Source organism: Bufo bufo, chromosome 10, assembly GCF_905171765.1.
Source record: "Bufo bufo chromosome 10, aBufBuf1.1, whole genome shotgun sequence".
Lineage (NCBI taxonomy): Eukaryota > Metazoa > Chordata > Amphibia > Anura > Bufonidae > Bufo > Bufo bufo.
In genome coordinates this window covers 66,421,083-66,448,965 of record NC_053398.1, presented here as the reverse complement: position 1 = coordinate 66,448,965, position 27,883 = coordinate 66,421,083, and the positions used below count along the sequence as shown (strand labels likewise).

The window sequence follows — 27,883 nt, the reverse complement described above, 5'->3', positions numbered from 1 at the left end:
CCCTTACATCATTTTTTGAGCACATATGGGGTGTTGGCGTATTCGGGGGGGAAATGGGGAACAAAACTTGGGGTGCATTTTGTCCTGTTACCCTTTTTGAAAGTAAAAAATGTGGGTGTAAAGCAACTTTTTCTGGAAAAATGTTTTCATTTTCACATCAAGCGTTTCCTAATTCTGTGAAAAGCCTGATGGGTCAAAGTGCTCACTACACACCCTGAAATATTCCTTGAGGGGTGTAGTTTCCGGAATGGGGTCAGTGTTTGGGGGTTTCCACTCTAGGGATACCTCCAGGGTGTGTTCAATTGCAAGATGGCAAAAAGGAAATACTTTTTTCCTCGGTACGTTGCTTGTAGTACTGGCGCTGCAAATCCAAAGCATGAAGTGGGTAAAATTCACGTACCGGTCGTCCGTCTTCCTCCTCCACTCTTCTCAGGCTTGGGGCTTATCATACTATTATATGCGTATATATATGTTCCGCTAGCCTGATTGGGGTTATTTTCCCCTCCTAGGTCCCTAAGGAGGCACAGAAGAGAGTTAGGAAGCCTGCTAAATGCATATCTTGTTATAAGCGGCTTCCAGACTATTACCGCAAGAGATTGTGTAAGGACTGCATCTCTAGCGTTATACGGGAAGAACAGCCTTCTTTAATTGAGGAACTTAGATCCATGATACATGAGGAAGTAAAATCCTCTATCTCAGCTTTCCTCCTTACCCAGGGATCTACCTCCATCTAAAAGACAGAGAATAGCGTCCCTTTCTTCCTCTGATTCGGAAGAGATTGCGGAGGACGCTTCATCCTCCAGACCCTGGGATGATGAGGAAGCTTCCTCTGATATAGAATTTTCTGAAAGATTTTGTTTCTCCTCGGAAGAAATGCCAGACTTGCTGAGGGCAGTCAGAGCCACTATGGGGGTGGAAGAAGCCCCAAAAACTCACTCTGTGCAGGATGAGATGTTCGGGAGACATTGTGTTAAGAAAACCCGTGTCTTCCCGATTAATGAGAATATACGCAATATGGTTCTCGATGAGTGGTCAAATCCCGAGAAACGCGTGGGAGTGTCCAAGTCCTTTAAGAATCGACTGCTGTTTCAATCCAAATGAATGTAAAATTTTCAATAGAACACCTAAAATTGATGTACAGGTGGCAAAAGTTAATAAAAAGACTGCCCTACCATTTGAGGACGCCTCCCAGTTACGCGACCCCATGGACAGGAAGGCGGATAGTCTGTTGAAAAAATCGTGGGAAGCCGCTATGTACAGCCTAAAATCTAATATAGCCGCCACCTCTGTGGCAAGATCCATGGGATTGTGGTTGAACGACCTGGAGTCTCCTATTCGGTACAACACCCCTAGAGAAGAGATCTTGAGGTTCCTTCCCTTGTTAAAATCCGCCACGGCATTTTTGGCGGACGCTTCGGCAGAATCTGTCAGATTCGCTGCCAAAGACGCCGACCTCTCCAATGCCAGGCTCTGTGGATGAAATGCTGGTCGGGGGATAACGCCTCAAAGATGAAGCTGTGCTCCATCCCATTCTCGGGGGAGTACGTCTTTGGCCCTGTGTTAGAACGTATTTTAGAAAAAGCAGCAGACAAGAAAAAGTTTCCCGGAGGAACGACCCTATAAAAGGAGATATCCCTTACGTGCCCCCACTAGCCACAGTAGGCCCTACAGGGATAAAGGAAAGTCGGGGAGCTGGAGCTACCCTAAAGGAGGCAGGGGAAGAGGTACCCCTCCCTCTTCCCAGAACAAATCTTCTGACAAACAATGACGCCAAGGTCAGGGGGAGATTGAAGAATTTTCTTGTTCCTTGCGAGTCCATTACTCCGAATCCTTGAGTCCGGGAGATCATAAAATCCGGCTACCAGATAGTTTGCTTCATTGTAACCAATCCGAGCTCTTTCAATGTACGCAAGAAGATCCTGCAGGGGGTTCAGAACCTTCTAGACATGGACGTGGTAACCCAAGTACCATCAACACAGCTAGGACAGGGGTTCTATTCGAATCTTCTTGGTGCAAAAGAAGGAAGGTTCATTTCGCACCATCATAAGCCTAAAGACCCTAAACAGGTTTATAGTATATCGGAAATTCAGGATGGAGTCCCTAAAATCCCTGATTCCACTAATAGGGAGGAACGCTCTGATGTGTACAGTAGACCTAAGGGGTGCTTAGTATAGCGTCCCGATCAATCCGGATTTTCAGAAGTTTCTGAGATTCGCCATTCAAGATCACAAGGGCGTAACCCTTCACTTCCAGTTTATGGCTCTTCCCTTTGGGATATCATCTGCTCCCAGAGTCTTCACGAAACTAGTGGTGTCACGGCCATGGCTATGTCCGTGACTCCTTACCGCATGGGGTTGCCTGCGGTTTTAGTTTGTGTGTTCAACCACAGGTGAGGGTCGCTGTTTGTGGCCTCACTTGTGGTTGCCGCGGGCAACTAGTTGTGTTCAGTATTGTCAGCTAAGCAGCCTGAGCGGTGCTAGGCAGCTTGCTGCTTTGTCATGCGGTCACACCTAGCAACCTTTATGTTAGGTGTGTGTGTCTATGTTATGCACGTTGTATGTATTGTGTGCACTTCCCATTTAAGTGGTGTTTTTCCCTTCTGTGGTGCTGGAAGGGTTAACTCCCTTCCCAGTGTGCGTGTGTGTCACTGGGTGTGTCAGACTGTGGGGTGTGGCTTCTTGGCCTATATAGCCTCTCACTTTAGCATGGCTCAGTAGGTTGCTTCAGTCATGCTGGCTGGAGCACCCTCCTGTGTTTCTACCTGCCTGTGAGAGCCACCCCTGTGGTCATAAAGATATTGTCGTTATGTTTATGTCTTCTTGTATGTCATGTTGTATGTGATGTTCTGTTGGGACCTTCCTTGTTACTTTGTGCAGTTTACGGTTCTGGATTCCTGTTGCACAGGGATCCAGTCAGCAAGGCTGTGGCAGGTTGGTGGAACTTCTAGTTCGCCTGCCATACCCGTAAAGCTGTTTGTGTTCCCCTTTTTCCCAACAGCTTGGCCAGTGAGACTCCTGCTCCTCCGCGTCTAGGAGGAGTAGGTCGTCTTACCCTGACTCCTAGCGCAGGGACCGGACGGAGGGTGAGTTAGGGATCCGAGGTTCCTGCGCATGGGTCCTCCTACCTTTAAGGTCGGCGCATGCAGTTAGGAGTTAGGGTCAGGGTAGGGACGCTGTTAGGAGGTGACCTGCTCCCTATCCTGTTCTCCTGGCCGAGTAGGCCAACAGCATCTGGCTTCACACGGCTGAGGATTTCCCCCATCCTCAGCTGTGACAAGTGGTCGAGATGTTGGCCTCCCTGAGACACAAGGGCTTGGTGATCGTACCATACCTGGACGACTTCCTCCATATTGGAAATTCAGAAAGCCAGCTCAAAACAGACCTAGTAACCTTCCTGTCACTCATTCGGGATCTAGGATGGTTAGTAAACCTGAAGAAATCAATTTTCCTACCATCCAGTACAATCCAGTTTCTGGGGGTCATACTAAATTCCCGGGTTCAACATACATTCCTCCCATCGGACAAGATCAGGAACCTTCAATTAAAGATCCGACGGTTTCAGGGCAGGAGGTCTTGCCCCATAAGGGAAGCCATGGGCCTTCTAGGGCTCCTCTCGTCCTGCATTCCTTCTGTCCCCTGGAGCCAGTCGCACTCTCGAACCCGACTTGGATTCTCAAAGTCTGGAACAGACAGCAGGCTACCTTAAATCACAAAGTGTTTATCCCTCCAACAGTAAAGGCCTCCCTAGACTGGTGGGCGAGCGCAAACAACCTCTCCTTAGGAGTTCCTTGGGAGAAAACTCCTTACATCCAAGTCCTAACAGACGCAAGCGAAAAAGGATGGGGAGCGAAAGTGGGAGATCATTATTTTCAGGGTTCCTGGCCGCCAACTACTCGCTCTCAATCCTCCAACTTCAGAGAGCTGAAAGCGGTTTGGGAAACGTTAAAGGCAGCAGATGATCTGCTCGAGGGCCTACATGTGAAGGTCCTTTCCGACAACACAACAGCAGTAGCGTACCTTTCTCACCAAGGAGGGACAATATCAGGGAAGCTGATGTTCATGGCAGGAAAAATCTTCAATTGGGTGGACTTCCACGTGAGATCCATCTCCGCGATTCACCTAAAAGGGGCACTAAACGTAGAAGCAGACTACCACAGTCGACAGCTAATAGACCACACCGAATGGTCACTGAACCAGGACATGTTTCAGATGCTGATAGACAGATGGGGCACCCCTCAAATAGATCTGTTCGCCTCAAAGAAGAACGTGAAGGTACCAAGGTTCTGCTCCCTAAATCCACGGGACAATCCCTGGGCGCTGGATGCGCTCACGATACGGTGGAATTGGAACCTCTGTTACGCATTTCCACCTCTGCCTCTACTTCCCAAAATAACCCAGAAGCTCATCCAGGAAGATACAACTCTAATATTAATAGCCCCTTATTGGCCGAAGAGAAGCTGGTTCCCTTCCCTAAAGAACCTATCGGTAGAGAACCCGTGGCCTCTCCCATCCAGGAGGGACCTGCTTCATCAGGGACCAATCCTACACCACAACCCGATCTTCCTAAAATTATCAGCCTAGATCCTGAGGTCCAGATGCTAAAATCACAAGGTCTCTCCGATCGGGTAATTTCTACCCTGAAAGCAAGTAGAAAGAAAGTCACCTATTCGATCTATCTGAAAATTTGGAAGAGGTTTTGCTCCTGGATCGGTAACCCTGCCCCGAACTCTGGACCTCCTAACTTTCAAAACATCTTAGAGTTACTCCAGCAAGGTCTTGAGCTAGGTCTTAGACCTTCCACCCTGAAGGTACAGATCTCAGCCCTAGCTTGTTTCTTCGATCAAGATCTAGCCAACCACCGGTTGATTAGAAGATTTATGAAAGCAGCTTATCGGCTCCGTCCTTCTCTAAAGTCCCGGATCCTTACTTGGGACCTAATTACGGTGCTCACAGGCCTGACACTCGCCCCCTTCGCGCCCCTGTCAGATTGTTCCATTAAACACATATCTCTGAAAAACACTTTTCTTGCTATCACATCCGCAAGGAGGCTGGGTGAAATACAAGCCTGATCCATACAAGAACTCTATCTCCGTATCATTGATGATGGAATCATTCTCAGACTAGATCCTGGGTTTCTCCCTAAAATGGTATCTGATTTCCACCGAAACCAGGAGATAATTTAGCTTTCTTTTTGTAGCAATCCCTCTAACAGTAGAGAATCTAGTTTTCATTCACTAGACGTTAGACGCTCAGTTTTACGGTACCTTGAGGTTACAAAAGAATTCCGTAAAACCGATAACCTGGTAGTCCTTTTCTCGGGTAAGAATAAGGGTCTGAGAGCCTCCAAGTCCTCTCTAGCACGATGGATTAAAGACTACATCTCTTATGAAATCCAGGGCCTCCCTTGCCCCTCCAACCTAAGAGTCCACTCGACCAGAGCTATGTCCTCTTCCCAGGCCAAGAGGGCTGGAGCTTTTCTAGAGGACATCTGTAAAGCTGCCACATGGTCTAGCATTCACACTTTTATGAAGCGCTATAGACTAGACCTATCTAGTAGTTCAGACTTGTCTTTTGGACGTAAAGTCCTCCAGGCAGTGTGTGCCCCCCCACAGTTTATAATTTTTTATATCTCCTTGTGGGCCTTCGTGGTGATGAGGTGGAAAGCCAGAATTAGACTTACCGGTAATTCAGTTTCCACGAATTACCACGACGGCACACATATTACCTACCCTAGATTTTGGTCTTAATCTTGGAGGTTATGAAGGAATATCCCCTTGACTTATTTTATTTATTTATTTTTTCTCTCACCACCTTTATTTATGTCTCTGTGTAATTTTGGACACACTGGTGCTGGTGGGGGGGGATTTAAACCCTCTCTCTGTTCCTGCCCCTACAGAGGTCAGGGGTAGGGCTGCAGTAAAAGATTATTTTAGTAATAGAGTATTCTATCGATTATTTTTTACGAATTAATCGAGTAATCTAATAAGCAAAAAATAATAGACTGTTTTCCTTTATAAAAACTCATCAGACCCCCTGCCATTAGTCCCCAACACCCTTAGTTCCCCACTGTGCGATCAGCCCAAGTGCATCAGTTCCCCCATTCTGCCATCAGCTCTGCGCCCCCCATTCTGCCATCAGCTCTGCTGCCATGCTCCTCCTGACACCCGGATTGCACAGCGTCACTGGTTTCTATGACGCTGTGCACTCCAGGCGCCTGGCCTTAGTCGCGCCCCAACCCCTCGGTTTCACCAACTTACCTTTCCAGCAGGGGCGCTGCCGACACTCCATTGTTCTGCGCTGCTCTACGCCAGACGTCACACAGTGTGTCAGGTCATGGCGTCTGCACGTCAGAGCAGCGCGGGACCATGGACGTACTGTGAAGTGTCCGGAGGCCTCCTGCTGGAAAGGTGAGTGAGTATTCCAAGCGCCGCGGGAGACCACGGAGCGGGAGTAATGGCAAGCGCTTCACTCCCGCTCCGTGGTCACATGACACAAACAAATCTTCGATGCAAAAAATTAGCATCGAGGATTTTTGTGTGTCGAATTACTCGATTTAATCGAGTAATCGTTTCAGCCCTAGTCAGGGGTCAATCTCCTTGTGGGCCGTCGTGGTGATTTAGTGGAAACTGAATTACCGGTAAGTCTAATTCCGGCTTTCATAGCCATGCTTTCAAATTTGACCCTTGGTGCCAGTGCTCCACTATTGGTGCGATTCTTTGATGTTCCGCAGTATTGTCCGAACAAGAAAAGTGGATATCTGTGATGACCGATGTTTTCCTATACCCGCACATATTGATGGATTTGAATTAAGGAGCATTATCTCCTGAACAATAAAGGCAGCACAGTCCATCCTACAAGTAATTGCAAGATGGCGCCTGTCAATTATTCCAGTGAAAGATGCCTTCCAGAAGCCATTTGGTGCTCCTTTCCTTCTGACCCCCGTGGTACACCCAAATAGCAGTATACAAGCACATATGGGTAGTTCTCACTACATATCTTGAAATATTCCTTGAGGGGTGTAGTTTCCAGAATGGGGTCACTTTTTGGGGGTTTCTACTCTAGGGGTACCTCAGGGTGTCTTCATATGTGACATAGCTCCCAAAAGCCAATCCTGCTAAATCTGTCCTCCAAAAGCTCTACTTCCCTTTTGAACCCTGCCATGCACCCATACATCACTTTTTGAGCACATATGGGGTATTGGCGTACCCCATTTCGGGGGGAAATGGGGAACAAAATGTGGGGTGCATTTTGTCCGGTTTCCCCTTGTGAAAGTGAAAAATGTAGGTGTAAAGCAGCTTTTTCTGGAAATTTTTTAATTTTTCATTTTCACAGCCAAGCGTTTCCTAATTCTGTGAAACGCCTGATAGGTCAAAGTGTTTACTACACACCCTGAAATATTCCTTCAGGGGGGTGTAGTTTCCGGAATAGGATCGCTTTTTTGCGGTTTCCACTGTAGGGCCACCTCAGGGTGTCTTCATATGCGACATGGCTCCCAATTACCATTCCAGCTAAATCCGCTCTCCAAAAGCCATATGGTGCTCCCTCCACTCTGAAGCCTGCTGTGCGCCCATATAATGGGGTGATTTATGGGTGGTTTCTAATATGTAAGCCCCAGAAAGTGACTTCATAACTGAACTGGTCCTGAAAAAATTGGGGTTTGGAAATGTTCTTAAAAATTTTAAGATTTGCGTCTAAACTTCTAAGCCTTCTAACGTCCCAAAAAAGTCATTTTCAAAATGATCCAAACATGAAGTAGACGTATGGGGAATGTAAAGTAATAACTATTTTTGGAGGTATTACTATCTATTATAAAAGTAGAGAAATCGAAATTTGCTAACTTTTCAAATTTTTGGGTAAATTTGCCATTTTGTTTTATAAATAAAAAAATAATAATTTTGATAATTTTACCACTGTCATGAAGTAAAAAAACAATCTCAGAATGGCCTGGATAAGTAAAAGCATTTTAACGTTATTGCCACATAAAGTGACACGTCAGATTTGCTAAAAATGGCCTGGGCAGAAAGGTGAAAAATGGCCTTAAGGGGTTAAGTTTTGTTGTTCACCCCCTCCTCTCCCAATTTTACATGTAAAAATATATTAGCAATTAAAAAATAGTAGTATCGCCACATCTGAAAATGTCAGAACTATAAAATATTTTTTGAAAAATTCCTGTGCGGTGAACGCAATAATGGGGAAAAAAACTGACAAAATGACTTTTTATTAAAAAAATAATAATTTTATTTAACACCACAAAAAATGTTTTTCCCCGTTTTCTAGTAACAGACATAGTAAATTAAATGGCGCCCTTAAAAAAAAAAATACAACTTATCATGCAAAAAATAAGCCCTCATATGGGTATATGAATTGAAAATTGAATAAGTTATGGCTATTGGAATGTGGGGCGGAAAAAAAAAAAAGGTAAAACAAAAAAAGTCTTAAAGGTCAGACCCCTAGACTAAACAAACAGGTGTTTGAAACTGGCTTTAAAAAAGTTTGGTGTACACCATACCTGCAGAAAATGTTAAATGTAATGCTACTTTTCCAAGAAGCGGCGGCATAGGGCTGGCTAGTTTATTTATGCCAGGAAACTGGCATAGATTATAGCCGAAATCTACACTTACTCTCTTGTTGATGTAGATTTCTGTTTTGGTCCACGGACCTGCCTATGCACCCCTTAAAGGGAACCGCCAGCAGTACCTTCAAGTAGCCGGCAGTGAGTGTCTAATGATTTTCTTACTGCATTCAGATGAGGCAGAAGTATGAAAAACGTTCTTTTATCCTCCGTCTGCGCTATTTTCCAGTCAGGCTTGAAGTCAAGGGTGCAGCGGCCTCCTTGCTTCAAGTCAAGGTAACCGTGCCCCCTTCCCTGCCCCATCGCTGTGACTGACCGTGCTTATGCCAGACAGCCAGCTGGCTTTGCCAAACAGTTGACTGTCAGTCACAGGAGAAGGGGCAGGGAAGGGGGCACAGTTATCTTGACTTGAAGCAAGGAAGCCGCTGCCCCCTTGACTCCAAGCCTGACTGAAAAATAGCATGGACGGAGGATAAAAGAACGTTTTTTTTCATACTTCTGCCTCATCTGAATTCAGTAAGAAAATAATCATTAGAAACTCACTGCCGGCCGCTGACAGGTTCCCTTTAATAGCTGGGGTACATCTGATACCAGTGGGGGGCAGATTAAGACAGGCATGTAATATGTCAGTCTTGGTAAATGTTTTTTTTTTTTGGGGGGGGGGGTGGTTTATTATTTTTTTTATTTAATTTTTTTTACTTTACAGGATCATGACAAATACAGACACAGAGCTGTGCAGTTAGGCATATTATAAACACGCACAGAATTGCAGAATGCATACTATACACACAGCTCAGCAGTACTCACATTATACATACACACAAACATTATATACACACACGACTTTGCTGCATATACAGCTGACATATATCCACACTATTCTCTTTAATAATTTCTATTTCTTTACAATTACATCCACTCTTTTCTGGTATGGCTTCCCCCACTTGTGACATCATCGGCTCTTCAAGCTGCAGGTACTCAGAGCTTTAATCTCCTTCCTTGCAGCTTGGGGACCTTCAGGATGGAGAGGGCTGTGTTTCTCACAGTCCTCTCCAGAATGGCTCACCCTCCTCTCCTGTCTCTACTGATCCTCTGCTGCTTTATTTTAGTGCTAATTAGCTTAATAGAGACTGTGTAAATGTGAGCGAATCTGGAACTTAATAAAGTGCCTAAACTGTAGATGTGCTAGAAATATATCCAGGTAACATGTCGCTCTTGTATTTTCAGGAGGAAGAATTGACATCCGTTGCAGCAGAAGATGGGAAAGAGGAAGAGGATGATGAAGTCTGGAGTAAAATGGAAACTGTGATAGACAAAACCATTTCTAAAAAGAGAAAAGAAGCACAGGAGACCAATGTGGAGGATTTATCAATGGAAAATACATTAAAGAAGAAGAAAGCAGTTTAATTTTTAGATATTTTTACACTGTTATTTTATACTTTGTTGATCAGGTTTTTCCATTGTTGTTGTAGACAAAATATTACCTAATCTATGAATTCATTAACATCATCATATCAAAAGAAGCAGAATCTTGTAAAAGCAGGTTAACAACTAAGCTTGCAGTTTGGTGTCATATTGTCCACCATATGACATTTTATGTAAAGAGCAACAGTTTGTAAGGCTCAAAAAAGAAATCAGTCCATCCAGTTCAGCGTATCATGCTGCAAAGTTGATCCTGAGGAAGGCAAAAAAAAAATGTGGTAGAAGACCATTTTCTTCATCTAAGGGGGAGGGGGGAGAAATCCTACCCGGCTCTGATAAGGCAAACAGAACTCCCTAGATCAGGGGTAGGCAACCTCCGGCACTCCAGATGTTGTAAAACTACAACTCCCAGCATGCATACTTCCTCTGCTCTTCTCAGAACTCTTACAGAAATGAATGGAGCATGCTGGGAATTGTAGTTTCGCAACAGCTGGAGTGCCGGAGGTTGCTGACCCCTGCCCTAGATCAACAACCCATCTCTAGTTACCATAACCTGTAATACTATTACACTCCAGAAATACATCCAGGCCTTGAACTTTTAGCCAATTCACCATCACCACCTCCTCTGGCAGAGAGTTCCTTAGTCTCGCTGCTCTTGCCGTAAAGAATCCTCTTCTGTGTTAATGGAAACAAACCTTCTTTCCACTAGAGGTAGAGGATGTCCCCTAGTCATGATCACAGTCTTGGGGTATAAATAGATTATGGAAGAGATCTCTATATTTGCCTATTGGTCTTTTATTTATTATATATATATATATATATATATATATATAACTTAGTCACTGAACTGTCACACAGAATGGTGTAAATAACACATTTCTAACCTGGGAAAAAAAGCTGTAAGGTCATGGCCACTATGGGTCTCACTTCCACCTAATTTGCAGTACACTCTCTGTTGTCAAGTAAAATTTGTCCTTAGTAACACAGACAGCAGAGAGGAAGTGGGGGCCTGTCGGAGCTAGCTGAAATCCTGAGCCTGATAACAGAACTTCTTCTGAATTCACAGGAGCCTCCTGGCTTTCTTCCCTCATTATCTGTTCTGTGAGCTTTGGAGCTGAAAATAAACATAGTGGGAATCAAAGGAAAGGACATCACAGTAGTGCGGTGATGGCAAATTTCACAGAAGGGACCCCCCCCCCCCCCCCCCAACCTGCTTCTAAATGAAATGTATCTAACTGTGCATCTGAAATAGGGAATAATATGAAAATTCCTTTGCCATGTCAGTTTTACACAATGTTAGTATGTACTGGTGACATGTATTTATTAGTGTTAAAGGGCTTCTGTCACCCCATTAAACCGTTTTTTTTTTTTTCTTTACTAATAATCCCTACACTGCGATCTCATCATACATAAGCTAATTAATGATTTTCGTTCAGTAGAATTTGTTAAAAATCGATTTTTATAAATTACCTTGCTACCAGCAAGTAGGGCGTCCTCTGATGGTAATGACGCCCCCTCTGCTTGTTGATTGACAGGGCCAGGGAACGGAATCGTTCTCTGTTGGCCCTGCCTGTTTTGATTCAATATCTGGCGCCTGCGCCGCGGCCGTACCTCTCCAATCTGCGCAGGCGCACAGAGGCGGCCACTCACTCGGCCGCTCGCTCCTCAATGCGCCTGCGCCGGGTGTAGATGTGACGTCATCGGCGCAGGCGCATTGAGGATGGCGCGGCCGAGTGAGTGGCCGCCTCTCAGTGCACCTGCGCATATTGAAGAGAGGTACGGCCGCGGCGCAGGCGCCAGATATTGAATCAAAACAGGCAGGGCCAACAGAGAACGATTCTGTTCCCTGGCCCTGTCAATCAACAAGCAGAGGGGGCGTCATTACCATCGGAGGATGCGGCTGCTACCAGCAAGTAGCCGCCCTACTTGCTGGTAGCAAGGTAATTTACATATTATAAAAATTGATTTTTAACAAATTCTACTGAACGAAAATCATTAATTAGCTTTATGTATGATGAGATCGCAGTGTAGGGATTATTAGTAAAGAAAAAAAAAAAAAAACGGTTTAATGGGGTGACAGAAGCCCTTTAAGCCTCATCTGCCACTTCTCTGCCCAAGCCTCCAATCTATCCAAAACCATCTGTAGCAGTATACTGTCCTTTTTTTGTGTTCATTACTAGTGTTGAGCGATGCGAGCTTCGGATGTTTCATCCGAAGTCTTTGTTCAAAATTTCAGAATAATACTGTACGGAGATCCGTCTCCGTACAGTATTAGAATGTATGGGCTTCGATCAGCCGAAGTAAGTTATTCACAAAGTTGCGTCTGATTTCGTTGAATAACTTCGTAGTTTATTTTTAAAGTGGAAAATCACTTTAAAACTTGAAACCGAACTCTGCTACTCGGTACTAGTCGGAGCCACTTTAAAAATCAACTTCTGAAGTTATTCAACAAAGTCACATGCGACTTCGCATAACTTGCTTCGGCTTATCGGAGCCCATACATTCTAATAATACTGCACAGAGACTGATCTCCGTACTGTATTATTCCCAAGTTTTCAACGAAGCGACTTCGGATGAAGCATCCAAAGCTCGCCTCAATCAACACTATTACTTACAAAGTTTAGTATCGTTTGCAAAAATGAAAATTTTACTGTGTAATCACTCGACATGATCATTGATTAATGTATTGAAGAGAGTAGGCCCCAATACTGACCCCTAAATCTATAATGACCAGGTATTGATTGTATAGCATTCTCTGATTTATATTTGGCACTTTTGCACATAGCAGCGACCAGTGCATGGAGAAGGACCATAAAGTCAGTGGATACAAATGAAGCCTACTTGCAGGCTCATATATTAATATCACAGTTTAATGTGGTAGTAGTGTAGATCCTTACATTATAAGTACCTGTTGATAAATGAGGCTCAGTCTTTGTAAAACCATAGTAGTCTGAACTAAGTGTCTGATATTGAGTGACTGGTAACTGGGGTTCTCTAAGGCCATGCTTATGTTTTTCATAAGGTGATTATTAGTATATATCCCATGTTAAGATGTGAGTTCAGCTCTAGTATTATGGTAATATTGAACATGTCATTATGAAACAGCTGGTGCTTATGAGTTGATCTTGAGAAAAGCTCCTAGACCTACCTAAACTTCTGCTGACCACACACCAGCTGAGGGATAGCATCCTTGCCAGTGAAGAGACACGTGTAGGTCACAGGGCAAGGCATGCACATTTGTGACTTGGGATGGTTACTATAAAGGTAGATGGATTATAAGGATTAACCAATAAGTAGTGATTTAAGAGATAAAAATATAATCCATGCTAAATGTAGAGGAGCAGGAGTGAACAGATCCTGCATATTCCTAGATCTCACAAGCTTTCTAGCTTTGATATAATTCTGTGCACTATAACAAAAATCTTTGAGTACAGTTAATAAACAATTAAAAAGAGGTAACAAGCAATGCACACAAGCATGTTAAACAGGCTGCCCCTTTTTTTCCAGTTTATACAGGTGAATGGTAATGTGCATTATATATTTCATGTTTGGGGCCATTTTCTGAATAATTGAAGCGACTCTTGCAATCCCCTCTTTCCTTACAGACTGAGTGGACGTGAATAAACTAAACAGATTTGCAAATCTAATTTATACAAAATTGGCCTTTTTACGTATATGATTAAATTAAAGGGCTGGTTAAATTTAACCCCTTCGATGGGCAAACATGGCGCCCGCTCACACATGCAGCAGGCATCATGGCTGGCAGGTCTCCGTTGTTTCAAACATCAGAGACCCGCGGCTAATTACTGCGTCCGACAATAATGCTGATCGCAGAAATTAAAGCCTTTAGCTGCCTTGGCTCAAGGAAGATGGGAAAGAACAATGAAAATCCAAAAACAAAAAAACCTACGGTATCCTAAGGGTTGAGAGATCTTGTAAGTCCTGTGTTCATAATGGAATCATGTCAGTTATGATGGCAGTTTTACCACAAATCCCAGTGAACGTGTAACGGGCAATGGGTGTGGATCCACTGTGCCAACTAACTAGTTTGATTTTGTGCTAATCCTAAGGGCGTTTTACTGGTGGTCCGTGGTATTCACCCTTTATTCCCTGTACAGGGATCTGACCAGGCCCCTACCTCCTGGAGTAGTCCTTGTGTAGTCGGCTGCTGACCCATGGAGGATAGCGCCACAAGTGCGAAGCACCAAGGGACCGGGAAAAAGAAAGTCTAAATGCAGTCCAAGGTCTGAACAAGCTGAGTACAGTGATCCCTCAAGCTACAATAGTCTCAGGATACGAATATTTTTAACTTCTAATGGCCTAGGAAAGACCATTTTATGTTGAAACTAGACTCAACATACAGTGCCTCAGACTGAGATCCAGCCAGTCAACATGGCCATTTTACTGGTGGAACACCTGTATTGGCTGCCTAGTAGCTTCTCTGCAGTGCTACATGTTCTGTACAGCCCTCTGTCTGTGCCAGGATGAGCATCTCCTTTAGGCCTCATGCACACGACCATTGTTTGGGTCTGCATCCGAGCTGCCGTTTTTGCGGCTTGGATGCGGACCCATTCACTTCAATGCGACCGCAAAAGATGCGGGCAGCACTCCGTGTGCTGTCTGCATCCATTGCTTCTTTCCGTGGCCCCGCATAAAAAAAAAATACATGTCCTATTCTTGTCTGTTTTGCGGACAAGAATAGGCATTTCTGCAATCGGCCGCCCGTTCCGTTCCGCAAATTGCGGAAGGCACACGGGCGGCTTCTGTTTTTTGCAGATCCGCGGTTTGCGGACCGCAAAAAAAAATGGAACGGTCGTGGGCATGAGGCCTTAGTCAGTAGGTGATCAGCAGCTTCATTTTATTTACCCCCTCACCCATGACAGCATCCATGCGACTAGGACCTCCCATTCAGGACAGGAAACCTGATGAGATAAAAAGGTTCACACCCCCACCACACCTCAGTTCTGGTTTCCTGTCCTCCAGATAGGATGTACCTAGGGAGCTCTTGCTCCTAGCCTTGGCTTCACACCCTGGAGCTGGGGAAGGTTTGGGTCTACTAACCGTGAAGGGACCTATCCCAGATGGCCTTAGTCTCCTTTGGGAGTGTCTGGCTAAGTCTGCCTTTTCTCTTGCCTCTTGGGGGGGCCGCTGTGGCAGTGTTCTGATGGCCCCCAGTCCAGCCGATTGGGTGAGGCGCTCGCTCCCTTCTCAAACATGGCCGCCGGGGCAGTTGCGCTTCTGAGCATGCGCGTGGGGGCGGGTGACAATATGCGGCTTCCTGTGTTCTGCCGTCCCTTCCTGGGACGCTGCAGGAAGCATAGGCCTCTGACTGTCTGGATTAGGAGTAGGCTACGTAATAAAGGAGGCCAAGGCGCGTTATAAGTGGCAGCAGGAGGAGGCAGTCAGCTCTCATTTGGTTCACACAGTGCTGTGCTGGAACCATGTCAGAAGCGGGAGATTCTGTACGCGCTGACCCCTTGGAATCCTCAAGGCCTTCAAGCACGGTACTAGTCCTGAGGAGCGGAGAAGTATACATCTGCATATGGATGGTGAGATCCACCCTAATTACTCTGGGTTGTTGTTTGCTTATTGTTGTTTTAGGTAGCAAAAACACCTAAGAAAGTTTCTAGCAAGACTAAGCATAAAGAATGTAGTAGGTGCAGGTTACCTTTACCTGCTTCTTACTAGCCTAGGCCTCTATGTCAGGGGTGTGTGGATAAATTGGTGTTAGAAGCATCAGTCTTTATCCCAAAAGTTTTAAGGCTTTGGTGAGATCTGAAGTCAGATCCTCTCTTAAATCCCTGAAGCGGAATCGCCCGCTGTCCCCAGAAAGGGTCAGTTACAGTAAAGATACAGATTCAGAAATCTCTGACTGGGAAGATTGATGTTTCCAGCCAGAATATATCCGATGAATTTTCTTCTTCTGAAGAGGACATGGTAGGGAGGGCCCTATTCCCAGCAGAAGATACTTAACTTTTGTTTAAGGCAATCAAAGCCACAATGCAGTTAGAAGACATTAAACTATAACAGTTTTTTTTTTATGTGTAGGGGCAGTTCTACTGACCATTTTTGTAATATACTTTACTGAAATCGTACATTTCTGTTAGAAAAATAGCTGTAAAGTGGCCCATTTTGAGCCTTAGCAATGCTCCTTTGTCTTCTGTTGATATAACTGTGGAGACTTGCTTAACACTGACTGTGTTATATAAAAAGAAGACAGAGGAGCATTGCTAAGGCTCAAAATGTTCCATTTTAGAGCTATTTTTCTAATAGAAATGTACAATTTCAGTAATTAAAGTATATTACAAAAATGATCAGTGTCACTGCCCCTACAGATTACAAAAATAAAAAACAGAATGACAGTTACACTTTAAGCAACCAAAAACGATTGCTGATCAAGGTTTTGAGGGGGTTAGGTCCCAAATACCATAGGGTTTTTCCAGTACATAAGAATATGGATGCACTCCTTAAGAAGGAATGGAAAAATCCAGATAGGATATTTTTTAATCCAGCCTTAATCAAAAGGAAATATCCTTTTAAGGAGTCGGTTGCTGATATATGGAATAGGGCCCCTACAGTGGATGCTCTTGGTTGCAAAATAATTGGCACTTCCATTTGAGGATCTAGGATGCCTGGGAGTTCCGTTGGATAAGAAAGTGGACATTTATTTAAAAAGGACGTGGGAATCTGCATCTACCAGTCTCAGGCCTGCTATTGCTGCTTTCTGGGTATCTAGTTCCTTAAAATTATGGCTGAGCCAGTTAGAATCTCATATTAAACATAAGACGCCAAGAGAGGAGCTTCTTTCTTCCCTACCTACCTTCCTTAAAGCAGCCAATTTTCTAGCAGATGCATTAACTGACTTTGTTCGGTTTTCTGCTAGGACAGCGGCTATATCTAATGCGGCCAGGCGTGCAATTTGGCTGAGATCTTGAAAGGGAGATCAGGGTTCTAAAGCTAGACTTTGTGCAATCCTTTGTGTAGGTTCTAGGGTGTTTGGTCCCTCTTTAGACAATATTATTGGAAGGGCTTCTGATAAAAAGAAGGGGTTCCCAGTTCCACAGAAGGCTTACTTTTTTTTTTTTCCTAAGGCCCAGTCTAATTTCAGGAGGCAGTAGGGCGGGCAGAGTGATAAAAGAGAGAGGTTCCCTACAAAATCTAGCGGTTTCTTGTTCAAACTTCGGGAAAATAAGTCTAAAGACAAGCAGCAATAACGCCAGAAGTCAGGTGTGGGGGTAAGGTTAGCTCAGTTTCTTCCAGCCTGGATGTCCATTACCTAAAATAGATGGATTCTAGAGGTGATAAGTGAGGTTATCGGATAGAATTCCTTTCTTGGCCACCAGACTTTTTTTTATCCAAACAAAGCCACCCATAGATGTAAAAAGAGAAGCTCTAGAGTCAGAAATTCTGTCCTTATTGAGCAAGGGAGTAGTTTGCCCGGTTCCCAAGAAAGAGATGGGAAAGGGTTTCTATTCCCCTCTTTTTATGGTAAAGAAAACAAACTGATCGTTCAGAGTGATTCTGAATCGAAAGAATTGGAACAAATCCGTGGCTACCAAAAAATTCCGCATGGAGACTATAAAATCAACTACGAGTCTATTCTTCCAAAACTGTTGGATGGCAAGCATAGATCTGGAAGATTCTTACTACCATGTGCTGCTTCACAGCTCTTAACAGAAATTTTTAAGGACAGTAGTTTGGATAAAAGGGAGATGGCTACATCTTCAGTACAGGTCTCTTCCTTTCGGAATTTCACAGGCTCCAAGGTCATTTACCAAAGTATTGGCTGAGATTGCGGCCCTTGTAAAACTAAAAGGAGTCACTACGGTACCATATTTAGACAACTTTTTGTTAATTTCTCAGTCAAGGGAGGGATTGTTAGAGGACATAAATTTGCCTTGCTCCACTTTAAAAGATCTAGGTTGAAAAATAAATTTGAACAAGTCAAATTTGAACAAGTCAAGTTCCCTCAGATATGTGTGTTTTTGGGAATCCAATTGGACTCCCGTCAGCAGAAGAGTTTTCTTCCCATAAAGAAAAGGGATTTGATTATACAACAGACTCGTTTAATGTTTCTCTCCTACCTGTGTTCTTTCAGAGAGGCTATGGCGCTTTTGGGTCTGATGACATCCACTATTCCAGCAGTAGCTTATGCTCAAATACATTCCAGGGATCTGCAGGCAGACATTCTGAGGTCCTGGGATAGCTGCCCCCTTTTTCTAGACAGGGAATTCCACGTTTCTTCAAAGGCCAGACTTTTCCTTTTTTATGGTGGATAAATCCGGTGAATTTGTCTGCAGGGGTTCCACGGTCCTTTCAGGATCAGTAGGTAATCACCACAGATGCCAGTTCCTGGGGTTGGGGAGCTCACTCCCAGAACAGGTTCTGAAAGGGGAGGTGGGATCTAGCCTCAAGGAAAGCTTCCTCCAACTTCAAGGAGTTAAAAGCAATAAAAATGGCTCTAGAGATAGCTGTTCCAAAGTTGGTGCACAGGGAAATCGTTTTCCATTCAGACAATTCAACGACGGTAGCCTATATAAATCGCCAGGGGAGGCACCGGAATCCTGTCTGTTACATCTTTCCCAAGAGATTTTAAGTATAGCAGAAATAAGGGGGCTTTTTCTATCTGCAGTACACTTGAAAGGAAAGTACAACACAATTTCAGATTTCCTGAGCCGCACTTCTCTCAAACAGGGAGAGTGGAGCCCGAACAAGGAGATCTTCCAGCAGATAGTCCAGAGGTATGGTCTTTCCACGATAGATCAATTTTCATCCAGGGCCAACAAAGGTGGAGAGATTCTTCTCCCTCAATTGTTTGTACAATTCACTAGCAGTAGATGGATTAACTCAGGATTGGAGTCAGGAGTTGGGATATGCTTTCCCACCTTTTTGTCTCATTCCCAGAGTGTTAAGGAAAATAGAGGAAGAGTACTTATGATGACTCTAAAATGGCCAAAGAGATCCTGGTTCTCAAGCCTAATGAGATTAACTGTAGAACTTCCTTGGTCCCTTCCAGTGCAGGAAGATCTTCCCCATTAGGGGCCACTCTTTCATTCCTGTCCAGAGATTGTTCATCTATCGGTTTGGTGGTTGAAAGGCAGATGTGGTCTAGAAGAGCTTTATCAGACAATGTAGTTTCCACTCTATTGAAAGGCAAGAAACTAGTTACTTCAAAGAAATATTGTATGGAGTATTTTTTTCTGATTTTCATGGGAGGCAGTCCTGACCCGTTAAAGGCTCCGAATGTACCAAAGGTTCTAGAATTCTTACAATCTGGTCTTGACAAGCCTTGACTATCAAAGTTCAGATCGCTGCCCTCAGGGTTTTTTTTTTTTACACCAGTGGACCATTTAGATTCTACGGCTTCCTGGAGATTAGATGATCTTCTAGTACAGTTCCAAGGAAAATGTATGAGTCACAAGGCCTCTGCTAGTACCATTGCTAGATGGGTCGAGTTCTATAACCCTTGCTTATACATCTTTAAATTTGCCTCCCCCATTGGGGTTTGGAGCGCATTCTACTAGAGCAGTTGCAACCTCTTGGTCAGAAAGGGCAGATGCCTCTCTTGTCCAAATTTGCAGGGCAGTCACATGGAGCTCTCCTCATACTTTTTTTTAAATGCATTATAGGTTGCATCTAGAGTCAGATGCAGCTTTTGGGAGAATAGTACTGCAGGTGGTAGTCCGTCCGTCCCTCCCCCCCCCCCCAATTCTGGCACAAGATTTACCGTGCACTCAGGGCCGGCAGGAGGATGCGAACGCTGCCTGGCCCTGTCAATCAAGACTTTTAAAGAGGTGGGAGAACGGAGCCTCTAGGTGCAGGAGCAACCCCCCACCGCTCCTAGAGGCTAATTTGCATATTATAAGAGTTGCATTTATGCAGTAACGGGGGCATGGATAGGAATAGGCTAGTTAGCTTCAGCGGACATTAGCACATCACTAATGTAAGCCAGTTTTAATTAGGTATTTCTGGTGACAGAAACCCTTTAATGTTATAAAAATAAAAAAAAAAAGATTTGTTTGACAATGGTTATATTTAGGGCAGGTCCTATGTACCTTTTACCTAATAACCTTTTTTCTCTTAGATAGGGATATAATTTACCGTAGTGGTTCCCTTTAAGTTTTTCTCTTTTTGGTGGTAGGCATGCCTCAGGAGGTTTGATCATTAGAATCACTGAGGTGTGGTGGGGGTGTGAACCTTTTTATCTCATCAGGTTTCCTGTCCTGGATGGGAGGTCCTAGTCTCATGGGTGCTGTCATGGGTTTCAAGGAAAACAATTACCGGTAAGCAATCTTTGTTTTCTGGTATATGTGAGTACTATACTAACCCCGAAGATGCTCATGTCCTGACCATAGAAGGTGATTTTCAGCTTCCAGTATCTATTCCTGACCATTTTATGTAAGGGCATGCTTTATCTGTCTGTGTCTGCTTATTTTTCTCTTTTTTTTTTCTTATTTGGGAGTGTCATTTTTGGGGCTTTGGAACCAATTACTGGTTTTCCATTGAGTTATAGACTGAAGTTAGGCTGGGCTGACATCACCATCTGCGCTGTGAACTCCGGCAGAGGAACAAACTGGCAGGGCTCACTGCATCTGGCAAAGCCGGATACCACCTTGCACCCCCCATTTACTGTAATGGGATCTGGCGGTAATCTGGCTGGACCAAAAAAATGTTGCATGTAACATTTTTTATTTTTTTTGTCCGCCTAAAAGCAGGATAAAGTGACTGGATTACAGTGCGGGAGTTCACAATGCAGATATTAACCCGGCCTTAGCTTTAATTTCTTCTGATCTGTCAGAAAAACAGAAAAAAACAACAAAAAAACGGATCCTTTATTTTGAGCATCAGTTTGCGCTTAAAATAACTGATCAGTCTTTCTTGGAGTATCAGTTTGTGTCACTTCTGTCAGAGATTAGTTATTTTTGATAGGAGAAAAAATACTGCTTGCAGTACTCTGATGGAAGTGACTCAACCAGATGCTGAAACTGATCTTAACTGATGCTCAAAATAATGGATTCGTTTTTCTCTTTATTTTTCTATTCTTCTGATGGATCAAAGAACAAAAAGCTAAACAGTCCTGTGAACTCGCATTTACAATGGTTTCAATATACAATGATAATCACCAAACCACGTAATATTGTAACTTGAGGAACCACGGTATGTGCAGATTCCAGAAAAAAATTCAAAGCTCTGGCTAGGCTGAATATGTGTGTAATCCAGATGGATATTCCAAGTTCGGGGCAGGAGGCAAGAACCTGAAACTGAAGACAGACAATATACGGTACATGGGTAGTCAAACAGGAAATCACTCCTTTGCTGTTTACTAGACAATAGAAAGCTCAGGCATGGAGATGGATCTACAGCCCAGCTAAATAGGGAGGCTGATCAAATCCTTAATCAGCATAGGGAAGCAAAAGGGAAGGATTAACTTTGTTCACTGAACACTAGTCCTAATACACAGGGAGAGTGAATCAATGCCTGCACCTGCCCAGGACAGCGTTGGATACTGGTCGCCACCCTAACAGAACTCTGGATCCCATTATAAACTGTGCAAAGTAGCGTGTCTAGCCATCTGGTTGTGCAAAGAGATTGCAGCTAAATCCCTTTCACTTGGATAAAGCACTTTGTCTCCTTCATATTCAAGATCATGGGGTCGCAGAGGTTGGAAACTAAGTGATCATATCCCCTTGTCATATGAGATGGGAAAACCGAATAAAACAAACTGTCAACCCCTGCAGTAATAATTGAATATATTCCAATATGTATAATAAAGCGTCATTACAGTGTAACTTTCAAATATCTTGTTTCAATACTTTCTGATGTACAAACACCATACAAACCTAATATGTCCCACATTTACTAATGTTAGTGCACCGATATTTGGACGTTTTATGTCACATCAAGGTATGAGAGTTTCTGTGTCTAGTTCAACTGATGAATCCAAAATACTTTGACCCCAAAAGTGACCCAGGGTTATTCTAGAGTACTGTAGATAGGCTATCCAATACCTGTTTTAGTTCATTTTCCTTTTATTTAAAACACATTTATTATTCACTTTAAGACCTTTTTAAATTGCCCCCAAAAAAGGAATAAAAAATTACGTCACCATGTGAGTCTTTTCCTTTTACTATGAATTATTTTCATGCATTTGAGACTTCACCAGGGATATTTGTTAAATATCTCCAAGGGAATATGAAGTAGTCAGCTAGCAACTTTGTTGCAATTAGTGATTGACTGAGTAACATACTCAATTATCGATGGGTAAATTACTGATATCTAATAGTGCTGGTATTACTAATTCTGAGCTCATATTACTAAGCCTAAACTTGTAGTGTTATCACTTTTTATCCCTCATCACTAATGTCTCCCTTGCAATTGGATATTAGTCTGAGCTAACAAGGTGCCTGCAGCTAGTGATGGACGAACACCGTTCATGACGTTTCGCGAACGCGCACTCGCGATCAAATGTTCGCGAACCGTGCGTTTGCTGCAAGCCCTATTCACTTTAATGGCAGGCGAACCTGAAAAACGTTCAGGTCATATTTGCAGCCACCAAATACTTACTAGAAGTGCACAAATAGTCCCACAATATGGACAGTGACATGCCAGAGGGGGATCAATGGCAAAAATTCCCACAAAAAATATATGTATTTTATTTGGGAGCAATTTTTATGTGTCTTAACCACCTCCGGACCGCCTAACGCAGGATCGCGTTCCGGAGGTGGCAGCGCTGCGCACAGTCACACATATATGCGTCATCTCGCGAGACTTCCTGTGAACGCGCGCACACAGGCGCGCGCGCTCACAGGAACGGAAGGTAAGAGAGTTGATCTCCAGCCTGCCAGCGGCGATCGTTCGCTGGCAGGCTGGAGATGTGATTTTTTTAACCCCTAACAGGTATATTAGACGCTGTTTTGATAGCGTCTAATATACCTGCTACCTGGTCCTCTGGTGGTCCCCTTTGTTTGGATCGACCACCAGAGGACACAGGTAGCTCAGTAAAGTAGCACCAAGCACCACTACACTACACTACACCCCCCCCCCCCCCCCGGTCACTTATTAACCCCTTATTAGCCCCTGATCACCCCATATAGACTCCCTGATCACCCCCCTGTCATTGATTACCCCCCTGTCATTGATTACCCCCCTGTAAAGCTCCATTCAGACGTCCGCATGATTTTTACGGATCCACTGATAGATGGATCGGATCCGCAAAACGCATCCCGACGTCTGAATGAAGCCTTACAGGGGCATGATCAATGACTGTGGTTATCACCCCATATAGACTCCCTGATCACCCCCCTGTCATTGATTACCCCCCTGTAAAGCTCCATTCAGATGTCCGCATGATTTTTACGGATGCACTGATAGATGGATCGGATCCGCAAAACGCATCCGGACTTCTGAATGAAGCCTTACAGGGGCATGATCAATGACTGTGGTTATCACCCCATATAGACTCCCTGATCACCCCCCTGTAAAGCTCCATTCAGATGTCCGCATGATTTTTACGGATGCACTGATAGATGGATCGGATCCGCAAAACGCATCCGGACTTCTGAATGAAGCCTTACAGGGGCGTGATCAATGACTGTGGTTATCACCCCATATAGACTCCCTGATCACCCCCCTGTCATTGATTACACCCCTGTCATTGATCAACCCCCTGTAAAGCTCCATTCAGATGTCCGCATGATTTTTACGGATCCACTGATAGATGGATCGGATCCGCAAAACGCATCCAGACGTCTGAATGAAGCCTTACAGGGGCATGATCAATGACTGTGGTTATCACCCCATATAGACTCCCTGATCACCCCCCTGTCATTGATTACCCCCCTGTAAAGCTCCATTCAGATGTCCGCATGATTTTTACGGATGCACTGATAGATGGATCGGATCCGCAAAACGCATCCGGACGTCTGAATGAAGCCTTACAGGGGCATGATCAATGACTGTGGTTATCACCCCATATAGACTCCCTGATCACCCCCCTGTCATTGATTACCCCCCTGTCATTGATTACCCCCCTGTAAAGCTCCATTCAGATGTCCGCATGATTTTTACGGATGCACTGATAGATGGATCGGATCCGCAAAACGCATACGGACGTCTGAATGAAGCCTTACAGGGGCGTGATCAATGACTGTGGTTATCACCCCATATAGACTCCCTGATCACCCCCCTGTCATTGATTACCCCCCCTGTCATTGATCACCCCCCTGTAAAGCTCCATTCAGACATTTTTTTGGCCCAAGTTAGCGGAAATTATATATTTTTTTCTTACAAAGTCTCATATTCCACTAACTTGTGTCAAAAAATAAAATCTCACATGAACTCACCATACCCCTCACGAAATCCAAATGCGTAAAATTTTTTAGACATTTATATTCCAGACTTCTTCTCACGCTTTAGGGCCCCTAGAATGCCAGGGCAGTATAAATACCCCACATGTGACCCCATTTCGGAAAGAAGACACCCCAAGGTATTCCGTGAGGGGCATATTGAGTCCATGAAAGATTGAAATTTTTGTCCCAAGTTAGCGGAAAGGGAGACTTTGTGAGAAAAAAAAAAAATAATCAATTTCTGCTAACTTGTGCCAAAAAAAAAAAAATTCTATGAACTCGCCATGCCCCTCATTGAATACCTTGGGGTGTCTTCTTTCCAAAATGGGGTCACATGTGGGGTATTTATACTGCCCTGGCATTCTAGGGGCCCCAAAGCGTGAGAAGAAGTCTGGTATCCAAATGTCTAAAAATGCCCTCCTAAAAGGAATTTGGGCCCCTTTGCCCACCTAGGCTGCAAAAAAGTGTCACACATGTGGTATCTCCGTATTCAGGAGAAGTTGGGGAATGTGTTTTGGGGTGTCATTTTACATATACCCATGCTGGGTGAGATAAATATCTTGGTCAAATGCCAACTTTGTATAAAAAAATGGGAAAAGTTGTCTTTTGCCGAGATATTTCTCTCACCCAGCATGAGTATATGTAAAATGACACCCCAAAACACATTCCCCAACTTCTGCTGAATACGGCGATACCACATGTGTGACACTTTTTTGCAGCCTAGGTGGGCAAAGGGGCCCACATTCCAAAGAGCACCTTTAGGATTTCACAGGTCATTTACCTACTTACCACACATTAGGGCCCCTGGAAAATGCCAGGGCAGTATAACTACCCCACAAGTGACCCCATTTTGGAAAGAAGACACCCCAAGGGGCATGGCGAGTTCCTCGAATTTTATATTTTTTGTCACAAGTTAGCGGAAAATGATGATTTTTTTTTTTTTTCTTACAAAGACTCATATTCCACTAACTTGTGACAAAAAATAAAAACTTCCATGAACTCACTATGCCCATCAGCGAATACCTTGGGGTGTCTTCTTTCCAAAATGGGGTCACTTGTGGGGTAGTTATACTGCCCTGGCCTTTTAGGGGCCCAAATGTGTGGTAAGAAGTTTGAAATCAAAATGTGTAAAAAATGCCCGGTGAAATCCGAAAGGTGCTCTTTGGAATATGGGCCCCTTTGCCCACCTAGGCTGCAAAAAAGTGTCACACATCTGGTATCGCCGTACTCAGGAGAAGTTGGGCAATGTGTTTTGGGGTGTCATTTTACATATACACATGCTGGGTGTGATAAATATCTCGGTCAAATGCCAACTTTGTATAAAAAAAATGGGAAAAGTTGTCTTTTGCCGAGATATTTCTCTCACCCAGCATGGGTATATGTAAAAAGACACCCCAAAACACATTGCCCTACTTCTTTTGAGTACGGCGATACCAGATGTGTGATACTTTTTTGCAGCCTAGGTGGGCAAAGGGGCCCACATTCCAAAGAGCACCTTTCGGATTTCACAGGGCATTTTTTACACATTTTGATTTCAAACTACTTCTCAAGCATTCGTGCCCCTAAAATGCACGGGCAGTATAACTACCCCACAAGTGACCCCATTTTGGAAAGAAGACACCCCAAGGTATTTCGTGATGGGCATAGTGAGTTCATGGAAGTTTTTATTTTTTGTCACAAGTTAGTGGAATATGAGACTTTGTAAGAAAAAAAAAAAAAATCATCATTTTCCGCCACTTTTTCCAATTTTTTTATACAAAGTTGGCATTTGACCAAGATATTTATCTCACCCAGCATGGGTATATGTAAAATGACACCCCAAAACACATTCCCCAACTTCTCCTGAGTACGGCGATACCACATGTGTGACATTTTTTTGCAGCCTAGATGCGCAAAGGGGCCCAAATTCCTTTTAGGAGGGCATTTTTAGACATTTGGATCCCAGACTTCTTCTCACGCTTTAGGGCCCCTAAAATGCCAGGGCAGTATAAATACCACACATGTGACCCCATTTCGGAAAGAAGACACCCCAAGGTATTCAATGAGGGGCATGGCGAGTTCATCGAAAAAAAAAATTTTGGGCACAAGTTAGCGGAAATTGATTTTTTTTTTTGTTTTTTTTCACAAAGTCTCCCTTTCCGCTAACTTGAGACAAAAATTTCAATCTTTCATGGACTCAATATGCCCCTCAGCGAATACCTTGGGGTGTCTTCTTTCCAAAATGGGGTCATTTGTGGGGTGTTTGTACTGCCCTGGCATTTGAGGGTCTCTGCAATCATTACATGTATAGCCAGCATTAGGAGTTTCTGCTATTCTCCTTATATTGAGCATACGGGTAATGAGATTTTTTTTTTCCGTTCAGCCTCTGGGCTGAAAGAAAAAATGAACGGCACAGATTTCTTCATTGGCATCGATCAATGTGGATGAAAAAATCTCTGCCCAAAAAAAAAAAAAAGGAGGGGAAAGGCGTCTGCCAAGACATAGGAGCTCCGCCCAACATCCATACCCACTTAGCCCGTATGCCCTGGCAAACCAGATTTCTCCATTCACATCAATTGATGTGAATGAATAAATCATTGCCGGGATTATTATTATTTTTTTTTATATACAAAGTGTTTGCCAAAGTATATGAACACCGCCTCCCCCTCAGCTCATATGCCTCGGCAAACGTATCTTTTACTGCAGAGGAGAAATCTCGTCTTGCAGCACCGCATACACCGACTTTTGTGTAATCTGACAGCAGCGCAATGCTTCTGTCAGAATGCACATCAATGCTGCAGCTAGTCGATCGGTTGGTCCACCTGGAAGGTAAAAAAAAAAAAAAAAAAAGACCGCAACGCAATAAATTTATTAACTTTATAATAAAATTTGAACGGAACATATAAACTTTATTTAACTTTTTGAACAGAACGTTAACTTTTTTGCTTACCGGTGATCTTTTTTTTTTTTTTACCTTTATAGGACAAACCTCTCCTTCCCCATGGGACAATGTGCAAAGCGCAAATCGCCCAAAGATGTGGCGAAGTACATTATGCACTTTGTCCCAGGTGAAAGTAGAGGTTTGCAGCAGCTGTGAGTGTAAGGGCCCTAATAGCCCTGTGTGCCTGTCCTGTGAGATGCAATCCCTATGCTAAGTGTACCTGTGTGTGTGGTACTTCCGGAAACACTCCCCTAAGCATAGGTCAGGCTGGTCAGGGCAGTCAGGACAGAAATAGCGGGTGTCACGCCTTATTCCACTCCTTGAGGTACCAGCAACGACATTGGGGAAATGTCGCTCGTGTAGACGGCTCACTACACTGGTGGATGGGGCCACGGAACCTCCTGCATACAGGAGGTTCTCGATGATCTCTTCCTGAAATTTGAGGAAGGGTCCTGTTCTCCCAGCCTTACTGTAGAGAACAAAACTATTATATGCAGCCAATTGAATCAAATATACAGACACCTTCTTATACCAGCGTCTGGTGCGTCGGGAAACTAAATAGGGAGCCAACATCTGGTCATTGAAGTCCACCCCTCCCATGTGAAGGTTATAGTCGTGGACTGAG

The 27,883-nt window shown here is 44.0% G+C and overlaps 2 protein-coding genes across 2 annotated transcripts in view; one reads left to right on the top strand and one right to left on the bottom strand.

Moving 5' to 3' along the window:
* The window catches only part of WDR74 (WD repeat domain 74), a 118,250-nt gene extending 107,879 nt beyond the window's left edge, over positions 1 to 10,371 (top strand). The window contains exon 10 of the mRNA XM_040408921.1: positions 9,799 to 10,371. Within this exon, the coding sequence (XP_040264855.1) occupies positions 9,799 to 9,978 (180 nt within the window). The 3' untranslated portion in view covers positions 9,979 to 10,371. The remainder of the gene's footprint in view (positions 1 to 9,798) is intronic.
* Positions 10,372 to 18,925: 8,554 nt separating this feature from the next.
* Positions 18,926 to 27,883, bottom strand: part of LOC120980051 — a 67,889-nt gene continuing 58,931 nt past the window's right edge. The window contains exon 9 of the mRNA XM_040408920.1: positions 18,926 to 19,136. Coding sequence (XP_040264854.1) covers positions 18,926 to 19,136 — 211 coding nt within the window. The remainder of the gene's footprint in view (positions 19,137 to 27,883) is intronic.